The sequence below is a fragment of the Thalassophryne amazonica genome, chromosome 12, assembly GCF_902500255.1.
Source record: "Thalassophryne amazonica chromosome 12, fThaAma1.1, whole genome shotgun sequence".
Lineage (NCBI taxonomy): Eukaryota > Metazoa > Chordata > Actinopteri > Batrachoidiformes > Batrachoididae > Thalassophryne > Thalassophryne amazonica.
In genome coordinates this window covers 80,016,559-80,037,113 of record NC_047114.1, presented here as the reverse complement: position 1 = coordinate 80,037,113, position 20,555 = coordinate 80,016,559, and the positions used below count along the sequence as shown (strand labels likewise).

The window sequence follows — 20,555 nt, the reverse complement described above, 5'->3', positions numbered from 1 at the left end:
CATGATGTCACATGATACTCAGATTATTTCAACATTGCATCCCTGTTGAATCAAATCAGGAATACATTATCCCCCTCATCTATCAGTAGTCGGGATTGGAACATTCTGGAAAAAAATCAATTCTCATATCTAAAAATCAAAAGTATTGATTTTTTTTCCCACTCATCATCAATCCCTAACAAGAATGCACAAATTTATTCTTTACATTTAACACAAGATAATACAATAATATTTACATTTTGTTTGAGTGAGAGGACACACTGTTGAAGATATATATATATATATATATATATATATATATATATATATATATATATATATATATATATATATATATATATATATATATATACGAGGGCTGTCCATAAAGTACAGGTCCTTTTCATTTTTTTCAAAAACTATATGGATTTCATTCATATGTTTTTACGTCAGACATGCTTGAACCCTCGTGCGCATGCGTGAGTTTTTCCACGCCTGTCGGTGACGTAATTCGCCTGTGAGCACTCCTTGTGGTAGGAGTCGTCCAGCCCCTCGTTGGAATTCCTTTGTCTGAGAAGTTGCTGAGACTGGCGCTTTGTTTGATCAAAATTTTTTCTAAACCTGTGAGACACATCGAAGTGGACACGGTTCGAAAAATTAAGCTGGTTTTCGGTGAAAATTTTAACGGCTGATGAGAGATTTTGAGGTGATACTGTCGCTTTAAGGACTTCCCACGGAGCGAGACGTCGTGCAGCGCTCCCAGGCGCCGTCGTCAGCCTGTTTCAAGCTGAAAACCTCCACATTTCAGGCTCTATTGATCCAGGACGTCGTGAGAGAACAGAGAAGTTTCAGAAGAAATCGGTTTCAGCATTTTATCCGGATATTCCACTGTTAAAGGAGTTTTTTTAATGAAAGACGTGCGGGCGGATTGCAGTGTTGGCTCGCAGCCGCCGCGACGCTCCACCACAGGAAAAACACCTCCGTTGGAAGCCTTAAGGACATGTTGGAACATGTCCAGCTGTTAAACAATTTCTCATATACTCACTCCACTGAAAGCCATCAAAAGCCGCCTGGATTTTACAAATGGTTATCAACACGGAGGTGTTTTTCCTGTGCCGCCGCACCACGCCGGCTGCGTCCCACATTAAAAAAATCTCCTTTAACAGTGGAATATCCGGATAAAATGCTGAAACCGACTTCTTCTGAAACTTCTCTGTTCTCTCACGACGTCGTGGTCCACCACCCTCATCAGATTTTCATTGTCAGGGAAATGGCTGAGCGATTGGAGCAGCGCTGAATCAAATTTTTCCAGAAACTGTGAGAGACAGCCAGGTGGAAACCATTTGGAAGATTCAGACGGCTTTCGGTGAGGATACTCTGGGCGTCACACAGATTAAGGAGCGTTACAACCGGATTAAAGACGGCCCACAGCAGCGGAGGGTGCTCCGCGCTCCGAGCGGCCATCGACAGGCTGAAACGACCAGATCATTTCCAAAGTGAAGGCTGTGTTGATCCGGGACGTCGTCCGACTACCAGAGAAATTGCAGAAGAGTTGGACATCAGCACGTTTGCGGCACATTCCACTGTTACAGGAGATTTTGTAATGAAAGACGTGCGGAGGAATTCGCGCATCAGGACGGAGCCGCAATGGCGTTGGAAGTCTCACAGGACAAGTTGTGACATGTCCAGCTGTTACACAATTTCTCGGATACTCACTCGACTGAAAAGCCACCGAAAGCCGTCTGAATCTTCCGAATGGTTTCCAAAAAAAAAAAGAAAAAAAAAGAAAAAACTCACGCATGCTCACGAAGGTTCAAGCTTGGCTGATGCAAGCACACATGATTCAAATCGATATAGTTTAAAAAAAAAATAAAAAGGTCGGATAGTTTTCTAACAGACCTCGTGCGTAAATATATATATATATATATATATATATATATATATATATATATATATATATATATATATATATATATATATATATACACTCAACAAAAATATAAACGCAACACTTTTGGTTTTGCTCCCATTTTGTATGAGATGAACTCAAAGATCTAAAACTTTTTCCACATACACAATATCACCATTTCTCTCAAATATTGTTCACAAACCAGTCTAAATCTGTGATAGTGAGCACTTCTCCTTTGCTGAGATAATCCATCCCACCTCACAGGTGTGCCATATCAAGATGCTGATTAGACACCATGATTAGTGCACAGGTGTGCCTTAGACTGCCCACAATAAAAGGCCACTCTGAAAGGTGCAGTTTTATCACACAGCACAATGCCACAGATGTCGCAAGATTTGAGGGAGCGTGCAGTTGGCATGCTGACAGCAGGAATGTCAACCAGAGCTGTTGCTCGTGTATTGAATGTTCATGTCTCTACCATAAGCCGTCTCCAAAGTCGTTTCAGAGAATTTGGCAGTACATCCAACCAGCCTCACAACCGCAGACCACGTGTAACCACACCAGCCCAGGACCTCCACATCCAGCATGTTCACCTCCAAGATCGTCTGAGACCAGCCACTCGGACAGCTGCTGAAACAATCGGTTTGCATAACCAAAGAATGTCTGTACAAACTGTCAGAAACCGTCTCAGGGAAGCTCATCTGCATGCTCGTCGTCCTCATCGGGGTCTCGACCTGACTCCAGTTCGTCGTCGTAACCGACTTGAGTGGGCAAATGCTCACATTCGCTGGCGTTTGGCACATTGGAGAGGTGTTCTCTTCACGGATGATGCGAAGGAGATGTGTTGCACTGCATGAGGCAAATGGTGGTCACACCAGATACTGACTGGTATCCCCCCCCAATAAAACAAAACTGCACCTTTCAGAGTGGCCTTTTATTGTGGACAGTCTAAGGCACACCTGTGCACTAATCATGGTGTCTAATCAGCATCTTGGTATGGCACACCTGTGAGGTGGGATGGATTATCTCAGCAAAGGAGAAGTGCTCACTATCACAGATTTCGACTGGTTTGTGAACAATATTTGAGGGAAATGGTGATATTGTGTATGTGGAAAAAGTTTTAGATCTTTGAGTTTATCTCATACAAAATGGGAGCAAAACCAAAAGTGTTGCATTTATATTTTTGTTGAGTATATATACGAGGGCTGTCAATAAAGTTACGGTCCTTTTTATTTTTTTCAAAAACTATATGGATTTCATTCATATGTTTTTTACGTCAGACATGCTTGAACCCTCGTGCGCGTGCGTGAGTTTTTCCACGCCTGTCGGTGACGTCATTCGCCTGTGAGCACTCCTTGTGGGAGGAGTCGTCCAGCCCCTCGTCGGAATTCCTTTGTCTGAGAAGTTGCTGAGAGACTGGCGCGTTGTTTGATCAAAATTTTTTCTAAACCTGTGAGACACATCGAAGTGGACACGGTTCGAAAAATTAAGCTGGTTTTCAGTGAAAATTTTAACGGCTGATGAGAGATTTTGAGGTGATTCTGTCGCTTTAAGGACTTTTCACGGTGCGAGACGTCGCGCTGCGCTCTCAGGCGGCGTCGTCATCCTGTTCAAGCTGAAAACATCCACATTTCAGGCTCTATTGATCCAGGACGTCGTGAGAGAACAGAGAAGTTTCAGAAGAAGTCGGTTTCAGCATTTTATCCGGATATTCCACTGTTAAAGGAGATTTTTTTAATGAAAGACGTGCGGACGGGTCCGCGCGTCGGGACGCAGCCGCCGCGACGCTCCGCCACAGGAAAAACACCTCTGTTGAAAGCCTTAAGGACAAGTTGGAACATGTCCTGCCTGTTAAACAATTTCTCATATACTCACTCCACTGAAAGCCATCAAAAGCCGCCTGGATTTTACAAATGGTTATCAACACGGAGGTGTTTTTCCTGTGCCGCCGCACCGCGTCGGCTGCGTCCCGACGCGCGGACCCGCCCGCACGTCTTTCATTAAAAAAATCTCCTTTAACAGTGGAATATCCGGATAAAATGCTGAAACCGACTTCTTCTGAAACTTCTCTGTTCTCTCACGACGTCCTGGATCAATAGAGCCTGAAATGTGGAGGTTTTCAGCTTGAACAGGCTGATGACGCCGCCTGAGAGCGCTGCACGACATCTCGCACCGTGAAAAGTCCTTAAAGCGACAGAATCACCTCAAAATCTCTCATCAGCTGTTAAAATTTTCACTGAAAACCAGCTTAATTTTTCGAACCGTGTCCACTTCGATGTGTCTCACAGGTTTAGAAAAAATTCTGATCAAACAACGCGCCAGTCTCTCAGCAACTTCTCAGACAAAGGAATTCCGACGAGGGGCTGGACGACTCCTCCCACAAGGAGTGCTCACAGGCGAATGACGTCACCGACAGGCGTGGAAAAACTCACGCATGCGCACGAGGGTTCAAGCATGTCTGACGTAAAAACATATGAATGAAATCCATATAGTTTTTGAAAAAAATAAAAAGGACTGTAACTTTATTGACAGCCCTCGTATGTGTGTGTGTATGTGTATATACAGTGGTGGGCACACTTCCGATAATCCGATAACAGATCATTATCGAAGATAATGTTTTCATTATCGGATTATCTTTTTAGATAAATTTGAAAACCATCATCTGACTAATTATCTTCCAATGAATTACCGTCTGATAACTTTTAGACCAATAACGTACTAAACTAAGCTGAATAGAGAAAAACATTTTCAAAACTGTTAACTGTTGAGACCTACCTGTTAAAAGTTTCCTAATAGGGATGTTGTTCTACCCTCTGCAAACAGAAACCACTCTCTCATATGTAAGCAAAGGAGAACTGGTGACCAAAAAAAAAAGTAATTTTTTTTTAACACTGTACTAATATAATCGCAATATCACCAAGTCATCCAGAGGCATACATGTTTAACTTATGGTTCAAATTTTAACCACTCATTTTAGACAAGTTATTTAAAATTATTGTCATGTCTGAAGTTTATAAAGTGAAAATATCAGATATATGTTTTCGTTTTAAAGTAATGTGCTAATTTTTAAGGTTTTGTGAGCACATGCTGTGCCAGGCAGCAATGCATTATGGGTAGCATAAGGTAATCTCAGACGTTCACGACAGGACAAATGCATTTCAGACACTCTGTTCAGGGTCCACAGATAACAGCATTAAACTCTAGTGCCTAAAACTCTCGTGAATATATTCTCTGGGTTTATAGACGTTAGTGTATTTGCGTGTGTTAAATTCCATGCATCTTAAATGTAGCAGACACGGATTATCTGGAATTTTGTTTGACATTTTTTCAATGCCGCTACTGCCATCTACTGGTATTAACGGCCATCTACTGGCCGTTAATAATGTTCATGGCAGTATTAAACATCTGGGTACATGGCTGCTCTTGTCCATTGTCCAGGCGCTTTTTGTGTGCATATATTTGTTAACTTTGTATTCTAAAACTACGGTTAGAAGTAATTCCGACTCCTTATCGGTCCACACGAACGAGGTTGGCGCCATGTTTTTAGTTTTTGTGGAAGTGACGACAAGAGAATAAGGCTCCTGATTGGATAGAATTTTAATCAGTACCACCACCCAAAGGTTTGGCAGACTAATTACAACACATTTATACGGTTCAATGTGGATGGATTTTTTTTTTTTAAACGACGTAGTGTGGATGAAGCTTTTTCCCCAAACTGAAAGGGTAAGATATTCGGTTTTACAAATACCCGACAACGTGTGTACATGGCCTTATGTCTGTGAAAGGCACTATATAAATAAATTTACTTACTTACTAATATTGAGTGCACGTTTTACAACATCATAAAAGTTTTAAAACATGCAATTGCGATGACACTTCCAGGGCTCCGTAAAAATACCTGTTTTTACAAATAAAAATGGAATATTTTACAAAAGCACATTTATCTTTAAACCAACACACGACACACGTCACATTAACGTGTTGGTTTACATAATGGATTACTGAACCAATCACTGTTTAGCACTTTTACCCAGAATGCTTTGCGGTCTGTGTTTGTTACAAAACCTCAGAATTAGTGCCTTATTCAACATTAAAAGATATATGTTATATTTTATCTTTGTACAAATGACAGAATTGACATTAATGGACAACACTGGTATTTATCGGTTATCAATTATCTGTAACTTCCGATACATTTTTGGGTGGTTTATCGGTTTACCTTTATCAAAGATAACTTTTCAGTTATCTTATTATCTGTTATCGAAGTTAATTTTTTGGTTATCTGTGCCCACCACTGTGTATATATATATATATATACACAGTTAGTGTGTGTGTATATATATATATATATATATATATATATATATATATATATATATATATATATATATATATATATATATATATATATATATACACACTATTAGAATCATATTTGTCTAATAGATTACAATTTGTTCATGTAAATGGGGAATCTTCTTCACAGACTAAAGTTAATTATGGAGTTCCACAAGGTTCTGTGCTAGGACCAATTTTATTCACTTTATACATGCTTCCCTTAGGCAGAATTATTAGACGGTATTGCTTAAATTTTCATTGTTACGCAGATGATACCCAGCTTTATCTATCCATGAAGCCAGAGGACACACACCAATTAGCTAAACTGCAGGATTGTCTTACAGACATAAAGACATGGATGACCTCTAATTTCCTGCTTTTAAACTCAGATAAAACTGAAGTTATTGTACTTGGCCCCACAAATCTTAGAAACATGGTGTCTAACCAGATCCTTACTCTGGATGGCATTACCCTGACCTCTAGTAATACTGTGAGAAATCTTGGAGTCATTTTTGATCAGGATATGTCATTCAAAGCACATATTAAACAAATATGTAGGACTGCTTTTTTGCATTTACGTAATATCTCTAAAATCAGAAAGGTCTTGTCTCAGAGTGATGCTGAAAAACTAATTCATGCATTTATTTCCTCTAGGCTGGACTATTGTAATTCATTATTATCAGGTTGTCCTAAAAGTTCCCTAAAAAGCCTTCAGTTAATTCAAAATGCTTCAGCTAGAGTACTGACGGGGACTAGAAGGAGAGAGCATATCTCACCCATATTGGCCTCTCTTCATTGGCTTCCTGTTAATTCTAGAATAGAATTTAAAATTCTTCTTCTTACTTATAAGGTTTTGAATAATCAGGTCCCATCTTATCTTAGGGACCTCATAGTACCATATCACCCCAATAGAGCGCTTCGCTCTCAGACTGCAGGCTTACTTGTAGTTCCTAGGGTTTGTAAGAGTAGAATGGGAGGCAGAGCCTTCAGCTTTCAGGCTCCTCTCCTGTGGAACCAGCTCCCAATTCAGATCAGGGAGACAGACACCCTCTCTACTTTTAAGATTAGGCTTAAAACTTTCCTTTTTGCTAAAGCTTATAGTTAGGGCTGGATCAGGTGACCCTGAACCATCCCTTAGTTATGCTGCTATAGACGTAGACTGCTGGGGGGTTCCCATGATGCACTGTTTCTTTCTCTTTTTGCTCTGTATGCACCACTCTGCATTTAATCATTAGTGATCGATCTCTGCTCCCCTCCACAGCATGTCTTTTTCCTGGTTCTCTCCCTCAGCCCCAACCAGTCCCAGCAGAAGACTGCCCCTCCCTGAGCCTGGTTCTGCTGGAGGTTTCTTCCTGTTAAAAGGGAGTTTTTCCTTCCCACTGTAGCCAAGTGCTTGCTCACAGGGGGTCGTTTTGACCGTTGGGGTTTTACATAATTATTGTATGGCCTTGCCTTACAATATAAAGCGCCTTGGGGCAACTGTTTGTTGTGATTTGGCGCTATATAAAAAATTGATTGATTGATATATATATATATATATATGTATATGTGTGTGTGTGTGTGTGTGTGTGTGTGTGTCTGTGTGTGTGTGTGTGTGTATATATACGAGGTCTATTAAGTATCCAACCTTATTATTTTTTTCAAAAACCATATGGATTTGATTCATATGTTTATGTCAGCCAAGCTTGAACCTTCGTGCACATGCGTGAGTCTTTCCACGCCTGTCGGTTGCGTCATTCGCCTGTGAGCAGGCTTTGAGTGAGGAATGGTCCAGCCCCCTCGTCGGATTTTCATTGTCAGGAAATGGCGGAATGATTTGGGCTTTTTTTCCATCAGAATTTTTTCAGAAACTGTTAGAGACAAGCAGCTGGAAACCATTCGAAAAATTTATCTGGCTTTTGGTGAAAATTTTACAGGCTTCACAGAGAATAAGGACTGTTACTACAGCTTTAAGGATGCCCCACAATGGCGCACGGCGCGCCGCGCTCCGAGCTTCCATCGAGAGGCAGAAAACATCACATAATTTCTAAACGGATGGCTGTGTGGAGCCGGGACCATCGTGAGCAATTTCTCTGGTTATCACAAGAGCTGGACATCAGCCATTTTCCGGCAGATTTCACTTTTAACAAGAGATTTTGTCATGGAACGCCGCGCAGAGGCTTCACGTGTCAGGACCGATTCGCTGATCGAGCGAAACAAAGGAACACCTCCGTTTCGGAGTGCCAGGGGACAAGTTGGGACATGCCTATCTCGGCTTTCAATGCTTACCAGCCCAGCGAGTATAAGAGAAATTGTGGAGAGTGGCTTTCCATGACAAAATCTCTTGTTAAAAGTGAAATCTGCCGGAAAATGGCTGATGTCCAGCTCTTGTGATAACCAGAGAAATTGCTCACGACGGTCCCAGCTCCACACAGGGATCCGTTTAGAAATGATGTGGTGTTTTCTGCCTCTCGATGGCGGCTCGGAGCGCGGCGCGCTGTGCGCCATTGTGGGGCATCCTTAAAGCTGTAGTAACAGTCCTTATTCTCTGTGAAGCCCGTAAAATTTTCACTGAAAGCCAGATAAATTTTTCGAATGGTTTCCAGCTGCCAGTCTCTAACAGTTTCTGAAAAAATTCTGATGGAAAAAAAGCCCAAATCATTCCGTCATTTCCTGACAATGAAAATCCGCCAAGGGGGTGGACCACTCCTCACTCAAAGCCTGCTCACAGGCGAATGACGCAACCGACAGGCGTGGAAAAACTCACGCATGCGCACAAAGGTTCAAGCTTGGCTGACGTAAAAACATATGAATCAAATCCATATGGTTTTTGAAAAAAATAATAATGTAGGATACTTTTCTAATAGACCTTGTATATATATATATATATATATATATATATATATATATATATATATATATATATATATATATATATATGTGTGTGTGTGTGTGTGTGTGTGTGTGTATAATGCAGAAAAAAGGAGAATGTTTGCAACAAAATAAAGAAATAAAAAGGAAATCCAGACAACTCAATGCATTCATTCATTCATTATCTAATAACTAATTGGGTGTTGAGAAAGTGTAGTGACACGGACCCACAACAGAGGGCGCAAATGAACGGACAATAGATGAGCCAAAATACAACACTTTACTGTTGTGAAACGTGCACAACGAAATACAGACAAATGCAGAATTTGGATTAGAGTCAAATGTACAAAGGGGACGTGTGGGCAGGCTTGAGGATAGGAGATGTCCGTCCAGAGAAGAGCCAGATCCCACACGATTTCCACTACCACCGAACCCGGAGGATACTGGAGCCGCCAAGTCCTGAGTCCCCAGGTGGCCACCGTCTCCGGCTGTCGGATCTGGTACTGCTGGCAGGAAACAAGACAGAAAGCGAGGTGAGTGTGGTGACACTCAGCAACTACTCGCACACAGTTCAGGGATTGCAGGTGGGAATTACACCTCCACCTCCGCAAATACAACACAGTCTTTCACAGGACCTGAATCAAACCCTTGTCTTCACGGGTTGAGAAGGGTGTGGTTCGTCACCCTGTCGTCCACGACCAGCTCAACCTCCAACTGACACAAGCAGTCAGGAACTCCTGTAGTAATCAGATAACAGTTAAGTGCGATACGGCACAGAATATGGCTGAGGAAGTTACCTCCGAAGGTAGGCGATATCTCGGCAGTGGGGTGGAGGTGTTGTCTGGCTTTTATGGGGTGTTGATGATGTGGTGATAGATGACAGCTGTCATGAGTTGATGAGTGACAGCTGTCACTCCCGGCCATTCCTGTGAGGCGGCTGCGCCCTCTCGTGCCTGAAGCCCGCACTTCAGGCAGGGCACCCTCTGGTGGTGGGCCGGCAGTACCTCCTCTTCAGCGGCCCACACAACATCAGGTTGGCATCGTGGATGAATGAAAAAGCATACACACTGCAGCTTTTTTGCAGATATGGTAAAATCATGATGCCCTAAATTTGAAAGTGGCCCGATGACTATTGCAACATCTGTCGCTCGCTCTCAAATGAAGCAGAAAGAACACTGTTGTTTGGATGAGAGAGAAAGAGAGAGAGCGGGGGGGGGGGGAGCTCTTAATCTCATATTTTATGTATACTTGTATTTGGGGGATTGAATGTTTGATGGTGTTGAATATGTTCAGCGGATCAGAGTAATCTCAGACAAATCAGTGTCCTTGCACTGTTTAGACACTATTCCCTGCTTGCGTGATATTAAATAAATTATAATGCAAATCTGCATTTCAAGATCATTTCGGCTTAAGAATATACACCTGTTACATTTGCAGCAAGTACTTTCCAAAGTTCTTGTGAACGTCGATCTGAACTTGTGACTGGCTCGGCCTTTGCAAATATGTGCAAAAACTGAACCTACAGATTACAGATTAACACCTCATCTTTTCCACACTTACGTTATCCAGTACTGGCATTCCTCTCCTCCTTTCCTTCCTCAGCCTGTTCTCCGGCTGGATAAAGCAGAACATGGTTTGTTGTTATCACACAGACTCCTCCTCCTCTTCCACTGGTGGGTTTCTTCTCCCTCCCTCTTCTGTGGAGAGCCAAGCAGAGAGAGTGTTAATCCCGGATTGCGCTGCCCTGCTGTCTGCATCCTGCTGTTGCTGGGAGAGCGTGGCATGGCTCCAAGACCCCCGTGCTCACCTGGGAGGGAAGTGAACGACTGAGAAAGACAGAAAAGAAGGGGAGAGTAACGAGCAAAGAGATCCACTTGAGGTGACTTCATCAGCACTGTTGAGTTTGAGTGACAGCACCCTCACACAGACAAGAGAGAAGAGCAAAGAGAAAACAGAAGCGAGCGCAAACAGAACAAGAAGGATGACAGCCGGCTTGATGCAGCTGTTCAGGCAAATGTGAGGGAATTCTTTTTTGCCAGTCTTCGTTCTGCTCTCCGTCACATCACAACCTCTCTCTGCTCACTGCTGTGTCTTCCTCACCACTCAAGAAGAGAGATTAAACTTTTATTTAGTTCTCCAGTTGGCACATCCTGAGAGCTCCGTGGGTCTCTGACATGGAGTCTCCCACCAAAGAGATTGAAGAGTTTGAGAGCACGGCCCTGAAGTACCTCCAGCCAGAACAGATCGAGAAGATTTGGCTCAGACTCCGAGGACTGTGAGTATACCCACTTCTACTGTTTTCAACAAGTGTGTGTGTGTGTGTGTGTGTGTGTGTGTGTGTGTGTGTGTGTGTGTGTGTGTGTGTGTGTGTGTGTTTGTGTGTGTGTGTCTGAGAGAAAAGAGATGGACGGTTCCATGCATATGTCTGCGTAAATGTGTGTATTAGTCCAAGAAGGGGAAGATTATAAGAAAGGTTACAAATATGAGAAAGTGCGTCCTTTGCAGATGTAGATCTACGTCTGCTAGTCATTTTGGATGGTGTACGGAACGGAAGGGAACTAAAGTAACGCATGTCCAAATTAGTGGGCCGTCTTCTTAAAAGTGTTCATTTAACTCAAATTTAATTCTTCTGCTTTTGTATAACAGTTATGTGTTACTCAGCAGCCGGAGCAGTCTGGCTTCACACCTAAAAAGTCAGTGACTGACTCCGAACGAGCACTGCGAGTCGTCACTGAACACAAGCATGAATGCTGGCAGTGCGGCTTTGCAACCTCTGGTGGTTTTTGGCACTTTTTCCTAGTAAAAATTGGCATTTATCAGAGATGTGTTCTAGCTCCTGCAGTATTCAGTGCGTGCATGGACTAGGTGTTTTTTTTTATGGTTTTCAAGAACAGCGGATTAAATTCCTTTGTTGATGAGGTAAATTTGCTGACATTGACTTTGTTGACTTTGTGGAATCACTGGATGTTAGTGGTGTGCGATACGCCAACATTTGGTATCACTCTGATAATAAGTAAATACATGGCCAGTATCATCAATCTGCTAAATCAGGCAGAATTGTCATGACCTTTAAGTGTTTTTTTGTGTGTGTTTTTTTGTTTTTGTGTGTGTGTGTGTGTGTGTGTGTGATTTTTGCTTTGGATTATTAATTAGCAAAAAAACCCAGACAGAATTTCCGCAATGTTTATAGGTAAATAGAAAATACTGTATTATCATAATAAAAGCTTTTGTTCAGAAACAATAGAACAGTAACAAAACAAATTTTCCCCTTAAATTGTCATATTTTTCTTAAAGAAACAAAGCGCACAAAATTATCGCCTGAGAACAAATTAAAACAAATTCAGGTATAATGTTCAGAAACTATAATACAAATATTTCTCCCTTCATTGCATTTTTTTCTGGATATTTTTCTCAAATAAACAAAAGAGAAACCAAAACTAAAACATCGATCTCATGACACTCGTCTAGATCAATATAAATTCCAATGTTGGTATTGATATTATCGATATTTCAGTCGATCTGCCCACCACTACTTGATACTCTGATTGCTGCTCTTGAGAAGCTGAGTGAGGAGTTGGAATGTCTGGGTTTGTGATTGTCCTGGATCAAGACTACCATCCAGGCTTTCAATAGTTTTCTGGACTCATCACAAGTGTTTTTAAGACAAAACAACTTAAAGAGAGATTCGCTTGTCTTGGTCGTGACATTCGTGTCTCTGGGTCCTCGGCCTTTGAGGTTGAGTGACGTTTGAGAGAAGGGCTTATGAAGTCATGAGTTTCCTGGACAAAAGAATGTGGCCATGTCGATCCCTGTGTAGGAGAACAAAGGTCTAAGTCTTACAGGTCTTGGCATCTCCTGTGTCCCTGTATGGTTGTGAGACTGAGACACTAACCAATGACCTACGACAATGACTGAATGTCTTTGGTACGAGGTCTCTTCTGAGGATCCTTGGTTATCCCAAGAATGACTTTGTGTCAAACAAACAGGAATTTGTGGAGACTCAGTAGAGGAGGATCACTTGCAGTGTGATGGAACATCAGCCATGACATTTTGGCCATATGTCTTGTTTCTCTGGGTTTGAACTAGCATGTAGGTGCCTTAGTGATGACAACCTCAGCAACTGGAAAAGGCCAACCAGACACCCAGAATTCATCTTGGATGGACCAGTTGTCTGCCTGGGCTTTAGTAATTCAGGACCCAGTTCTGTGGTGTCATGGATGGAACAGCCTGTATCATTGTGCATGCGCTGGACCGGACCTGACCTGATCTGACCTGAGAACAATAAAACTACATGCAGTGCTGACAAAAACTTTGACTGCAGTCCTTCTGTCCAAACTGATGAGTTGTCCTGTTACGCGTTAAAAGGAAGCAAACAGAGTTCAGTTTGTTCAAAAGCACACTACCACATCTCAGCCTGTAAAGTGATAATTTTTTCTCATTTAAGAACTCATTTATTACTGCCTTTCTTGGTGTTTTACATACATTTGATCATGGCCAGAGAAAAAAAATAGGTAAAATGTTGCAGAAGCCATAATATGCTTGATGTTTTTGCATTTTCCTATAGTCAGTCAGTTCAGTCAAATATGTATTTTCATGCTTGGAATCCAAGCTGTAACTTTTTTTATCATCATTTATATATTAGGAGAAATCCTGGTGCAACTATGAACAACCGAACCCACATTTTGTCACACAAACATTAACTAAACATAAAAAATTTACACTTTGAAAAACAAAAATTGGTAAAAATTTTTGCAGAAGCCATAATATGCTTAATGTTTTTGCATTTTCCTATAGTCAGTCAGTTCAGTCAAATATGTATTTTCATGCTTGGAATCCAAGCTGTAACTTTAGATTTTTTTTTGTTTTGTTTTAATCATGATCATTTATATATAAGGAGAACTTCTGGTGCAACTATGAACAACCAAACATATTTTGTCACACAAACATTAACTAAACATAAAATTTACACTAACAAAGAAATGCTTATTTTCCCACCTATTTATTTATATTGGAGTTTCCTCTAATAAACACATTCTACTGTACTGTGCAAAAAAAATATTCAAGTAAATATGATGCAAAATGATGAAACACTTTGAAAAACAACAAAAAATGTGTATGATTGCATATTATGCTTTAAAGAATAAAATACATTCAGGTACATAAATATGTGGAAAATGACATTATTATTTTTATAGTTTTGCCTCTAAACACCATTGCAATGGAGCTGAAATGAAACAGTCAGAATGTGGTGTAGTGTAATTAACTTTAAAGCAAGGGGATGTTCTAGTCATAGCTTTATGGTGGAGTTGCACAATGGATGATTTTCACACAAGAAAACAGATCAAATCAAGGCTGGACTCTCCCATGTGCAATCGACAAAAGTTGCACTCTGTTTCTTATGTTTACTTCAGTCACACAACTCAGGTTTCAGCATATTTATTACAGCAGCAAAACATAATCTGCGATTGACAATTCTGCCCTGACCTCTTGAAATGGACTGTATTTATATGGCGCTTTTCCATCTGAATCAGACGCTCAAAGTGCTTTACAATTATGCCTCACATTCACCCGATGTCAGGTGCTGCCATACAAGGCGCTCACTACACACCGGGAGCAACAGGGGATTAAAGGCCTTGCCCAAGGGCCCTTAGTGATTTTCCAGTCAGGCGGGGATTTGAACCCATGATCTTATGGACTCATGCCCAACACCTTAACCACTAGACCTTCACCTCCCCCTCTTCCCTCCCTGCAGACGTTTGTTTGTGATATTGGGGAGCAGGGGTGCTGAAAACAAGAGAATAAGGAGAAGGATTCTAAGAGCCCATGATTGACAGGGGCCCAGAGAGGCCCCTAATACTATTATAACACTAACAAAATAATATGGGGGGTGGCCCAGTAAGATTTCTTTTCATGGGGCCCAAAATCCTTGGGCGGTGCACCTGCTAGGGAGTGCTGATTAGATATACACACTCCACAGTGGGAGCCTGAAGGTGAATGCTGGGGTGGAGAAGGCACTGAGCAGCAGCAGTGGGATTATTTGACAGGAAGAGAGTAAGCTGGGAAATGTACATCTTAAATAGCCCACCCAGTTTGGAGGGAGTGTTTAGTGGATCATGTATGCTATGCACTTCAGTTGGAAGGATATGGTGATTATGTGATAATTATGTGGAGTGAGGCTTGAGTTGTCTCCCTGTTCATTTTGTCCAGAGATTTATGGTAATATATGTCACTGTAGGGTAAATCTGTCTGGAGTAGGCAGTTTTCAAACAGTGGGTGACTGTGCAAGGACGGTAGTGAGGGAAGCCACAGAGACACCCAGATAACACTGAAGGAGTTTTAGGCTTTTTGTTGTTGTTGTTGTTGTGATTGAAGAAACTGCAATGCATGGTGTCACTGTCCAAATATGGACATAAGTGACTTTGAAAGTGAATTATTTTCTGGGCAAACAAAAAAAATTGTGATGACCAGTTTGTTATTCATCAGTTATTATGCTGTTTTTGTCTTTTTTTGCTTTGTGGATTCATGCATTGGACTCCAATATAATAAACGTTTTAGGGATTTGAAGAGGCCTGTTGTATTTCTAACTTTAATTAATAACATTATCATTATTATTAGTAATATAATTAGCATTAGAAATTGTCAGATTTCTCTCTGAAACATTTCTGGAAAATCCACATTAAAATAATTGCACCTCGCAACAAATCAACACATCCACTAACCTCTTCCTTAAGCCCCCCCATATATACACATACACATACTGTATGAAAGTAAAAGAAAGATTTATTTCTTGTCCGTTGACATCTCATTCTTACTTGAAAGGTGGAGGAGTACACAGGGGCGTTGCAGGCAGGATGCCTTAAAAAAGAAAAACTTTATTGTTACATCTGGAGGTCTTAAGCTCAGAACCAAATCTGAACACTGAGTGACTGAAGTGATCATTTGGGCTTTCTAAGCTTTCCTCACAGTCCATCGATCATCCTTATCTTTTCTCTAGAACATCCTCAGATCACACCAGTTATCTTAGACACATTCTATTACGATGTTTTCCATCTCAGCGTCTTCATCATCAGTCCTCACTGCCATGTTCGCTTTCCTCAGATGACTTCATTGTCTCTTCCACTTGGTCATTGTCTTAAATTCTATGTTATAACCATCTGTCTTCCTGTATCCTTGATGAATGAGTCAGATGGATGTAGCAGTGTGCCGGTTTTCTTTCATCACAGCCACGCTGCAGTGCGGTGGTTTCTCTCAGGGCTCCTCTTGTGTGTCACAGATCACATCAGACTTTAATCTCGCAAAGAGCCTCAATCTGAAGAGAGAGAGAGAGAAAGAGCTCCATCTGACAGGCAGCTCCCACATGTCTTTTTCTTTTTTAATGCATGCACACATTTCATGATGAAAATTATATGCAGTACGCTGCAAGTGTACCAGCAAATACCTAACAACACTGTTTGGTGCTGCACGTCTGTCACAGCCTTCCACAGAGATTAGATTTCCTCTGTTGAGCTGAGACACAATAAAACTTGATATCATCCACTTAATCAAGCCACAAATGCTGCACTACGAACTACTATCCTATCAGATTACATTTGGGATAATTTATACCTGCTTAGTTACAAACAGGCTAAACGATTCATTTAATGAAGTGCCTCAAAATGTGATTATGATTTAATGATATGAGTTTAAATTTGTTGTTTTTTAAATGTAATAATTATTATTGTCCGTCCATCCATTCATTTTGGACCACTCATTACTTTAGAGATCACTTATTATTATTATTATTATTATTATTATTATTATTATTTTACCATTATGAATAATAGCAAATTGATCACTCTCTCCCTCTCTGTTGAATGGAAATTAATGAATTCCTGAGTCACTTGTACTGGCATTATTAGCAACATCATCAAGTTTGATGTTTTCTGCAGTTTCCAAATACACAACAATAAGCTTTTTTTTTTTTTTTTTGGTATTTTATTCACATTCATGTCTGCATACTTAAGGAGTAATTGAAGTATTAAAAAACCTTTAGGAGGCAGCATAGAGCTAAAATCTTTGGCCAAGTTGCACTTTTTGGGCTTCAAAGTACATATTGGAATGAGGAAGTTAAAGAGATGGTTTGATATTAATAAATTATCACTAATTTTGTCTAAAACTAAAATAATGTTGTTTGGGAATTACAATAAAGACATACAAATTGAGTTAAATATACAAGGGGTAATCATAGAGTGTGTCAAAGAAAATAAGTTCGCAGTTATTATTTATGAAAGAATTAATTGGAAAGCTCATATTCAACATTTTCAAAAGACAGTGTCAAAAAGTATTGCAGTACTAAATAAGGTAAGGCATGTTCTTGATTGCAAAGTACTTCATACTCTGTATTGTTCATTGGTTGATCCCTACTTGGCTTACTGTGCTGAAGTATGGGGCAATAATTATAAAACTACATTATTCATTCTTCAAAAAAGAGCATTAAGAACAATTCACAATGTAGGTTATCAAAATCACACCAATTCATTGTTTATTAAATCTAAAATATTAAAACTTCACAATATGATTACGTTTAAAACTTTTTTTTTTTTAAGGAGAGAGAGGGAAAATATAATTTAAGGGGCTTGTATCATTTTAAAATTGCTGGCTCTCGAACAACCAGGAAAGGCTTTTGTGTTTCTACTTGTGCGCTAAAATAAGGAATAATTTGGCGAAGGAACTCAAGCGATGTCCAAATGTCAATCAGTTTAAATGCCAATATAAGGAACTGATGTTTTCTGAATATGTGAAAATTGTCTAAATTCTCTGAAAATTCTATTTATTGTTGAAAGACTATATAACGGTATGGACAATTAAGTTAATTAATTTAGTATTTTTTTGGGGGGGGGATTATACGATGTGTGCTGTTATTGGTATGGATATGATGAGGAATTTGAGTTTATTGATTATTTTAAGATGTCTGTGTTTGCTGTTCTGCTCACTTTGTTTTGTTTTGGTTTTGCTGTGATAAGTAAAAGTTGCTGAGGTCAAAGGGGTAGGTGTATATAAGCTTTGCTTCTACCTACACCCTTTCGGTTGGTTGCATGGGTTGACTGGCTGAGAAATCAGTTTTGTTTTGTTTTATTTTATTGCAAAGTGTCGAATAAACTAGAACTTGAAAGTTAAAAAATAACAAAATTACAATGACACTGGGGATAAAAGAATTCTGAATGTTCTTCTCTGTCAGTTAGTGGTAGAGATAGCATCTGATCATTATTACCCAGGGGGAGTTGCAGTTTGCTCTCCCTGAGTGAGCCTCCAAGTTGGTGCAACAATTTGTGATCAAATTGCCCCTTTGAGTGCACAAGATGCCTACAGGATTTAATAATGAAGCAGACGGGTTCCTGATTAGTTCTCAGCTTGGAGACGTATTTGAAACTCCAGCAGCTGTGAGCATGTTTCTCCAAGTAGAACTGGAGTTGTGACAGGAAGGGCTTCTGGTATAAAAGCTGCACCTAATCTGGACCTGTACTGGCGTCCTAACATTTCATCCTACCTACTGAGACATCCTACTGAGTCTTAGTGCTCACGTGCACAACACAAAAATGTAACTTTCGGAACTTAGAAGAAGACATGCCTGTGTGCTTGGTATCACCAGTTATGTTCTGTTTAGATTAATCCTGCATTCCAGTTTTATTGGTTTTACGTCATTCGAAACAGCAGATACTGTGTAAATAACCAAATTTATAACTACTGTAAACCACTTTATCATGACAAAGTATCACATATTTGTGCAAATATGTTCTGATCATGTGATTATGTGTGCAGTTCTTATGGAATTGCTGTACTTTGCTGTTTACTTAATGGATAATATAACAGAAGTGAAACATCTATATTCAGCCTACGGTAGCGTGTTTCGACAAAGTAGGATGGTTTGTCAGAACGTCGGATCCGGTATGGCGACACCAGCAAGCAGACCAAAACAAAGTAAAAACAGATTAAAAAAATTCTTATTAGAATCTGAATCAGAATAACCTTTATTCGCCAAGTATCCACAGAATACAAGGAATTTGACTTTGGTTTGAGCTGCACTCTCTGTACAGCATGTACGTTTATATACACTAAACACTGAATAATTCACAGTAATAAAATGTGCAAATGAAATGTGCAAGTAGAATAAAATGTGCAATTTTATCCTTCTAATAATTTGCAAAACTTATTAAAATCCAAATCCACAGCATCTCTGCATCAAGGCATTCTTCGGTTTTCCTGAGATTTTGCATCTGATACCAATTTAAAATATTCCGTACTTTTGATGACATAAATCCAAATTTAGGTTGTTCCCTCTCTGTAAAAAAAAAAAAAAAAAGAAAAATCTTTGCAAAAATACTGCTACCTCTCCCATTTCTATTCTTAGACATTCTTTAATTCTTTCAAATTTTTTTAGGAATAGAATCAAACTCTCTACAGTTCTTCGCTGAGTTGTCCAGCAGACATAGAGCATGCTCAAATGGGGGTCAAAGGTCAAAACCTTGAAAACAGAAAAGCAGAGGAGCTGTATGGAGCAAAAACATTGACAGTGAAGTTTTTGCTGCACCTTCAGGCTGTTATCTTCCGTATTGTCCTTGCTTTCGTTATTCCCTCCCGACAGCCTTTCTACATCATTCTTCTGGTTTTTCCTTCACTTTTCTTCAGAAAAAAAAGAACTTGTCTTTCCAGCTCTCCAGCACTTCCAGCTACCATCATCTCATGGTGACACTTTCTATTTCACTCTCCAAGCTTGACGGAGCTCTGAAAGAAACCAGTACAGTTTCCAGCTGTTCCTCACATCAAAAACACAGATGTTTACCAGTATCTGTTCATGCATATTTAGTTCACTCCATGACCTTTAAAAAAAAAAAAGCCTGGAAGAATGTGCTGGGAAAACACTCGGTTGCTATGACAGACATCAAATACTAGACTTAAGTAGCCCTACTTTGTTATGAATTCAACATCTGTTACTGAAATAGTGCAACTGAAGCTACTGCATTAGTTTACATCACAATAAACAAGCCACTTGGATAAGCGACGAAATGCACCGAAGATGGTGCGTTCATTGCAAGCACTGCTGCCTCACAGCGAGAAGGTCCAACATTCACTTCTGACATGGTCCTTTTGCACATTCTCCCCGTGTTTGCGTGGGTTAGGGTTTGTTAATGCCAACGCCCACCTGGCTCATTATGACAGCAAATTCACATCACTCAAGTCGCAAAAATATAATTTGATCAATGACCCAATTTGTGAAAAAAAGTGTGATTGGTTGCAGAGACATTTGTAAGTTATGTTACTTAATGCAGACAATATCAAGCAGTGCAGAGCGCGTGTATGACAGGGAGAGGAGAAGAGGAGATGGAAATAATCACATTTATCCTGCTGTCTGCCATTTAGAGAACCTGCAATACATCTGTAAATTACTATCTACTTGTGGAAAGTTTGCTTTGTCCGTTTTTGACCCACTCTGCCCGCACAT

The 20,555-nt window shown here is 40.2% G+C and overlaps 1 protein-coding gene across 5 annotated transcripts in view; it reads left to right on the top strand.

Annotated features, from left to right (window-relative positions):
• Positions 1 to 20,555, top strand: part of LOC117521436 (calcium/calmodulin-dependent 3',5'-cyclic nucleotide phosphodiesterase 1C-like) — a 303,704-nt gene that overhangs the window by 97,444 nt on the left and 185,705 nt on the right. Inside the window, exon 1 of one of the 5 annotated variants that reach the window (XM_034182734.1) lies at positions 10,735 to 11,351. The exons of the other annotated variants lie outside the window; for them this stretch is intronic. Coding sequence (XP_034038625.1) covers positions 11,251 to 11,351 — 101 coding nt within the window. The 5' untranslated portion in view covers positions 10,735 to 11,250. Of the gene's footprint in view, positions 1 to 10,734; positions 11,352 to 20,555 lie in introns of those variants that run through there. 5 annotated transcript variants of the gene reach the window in all.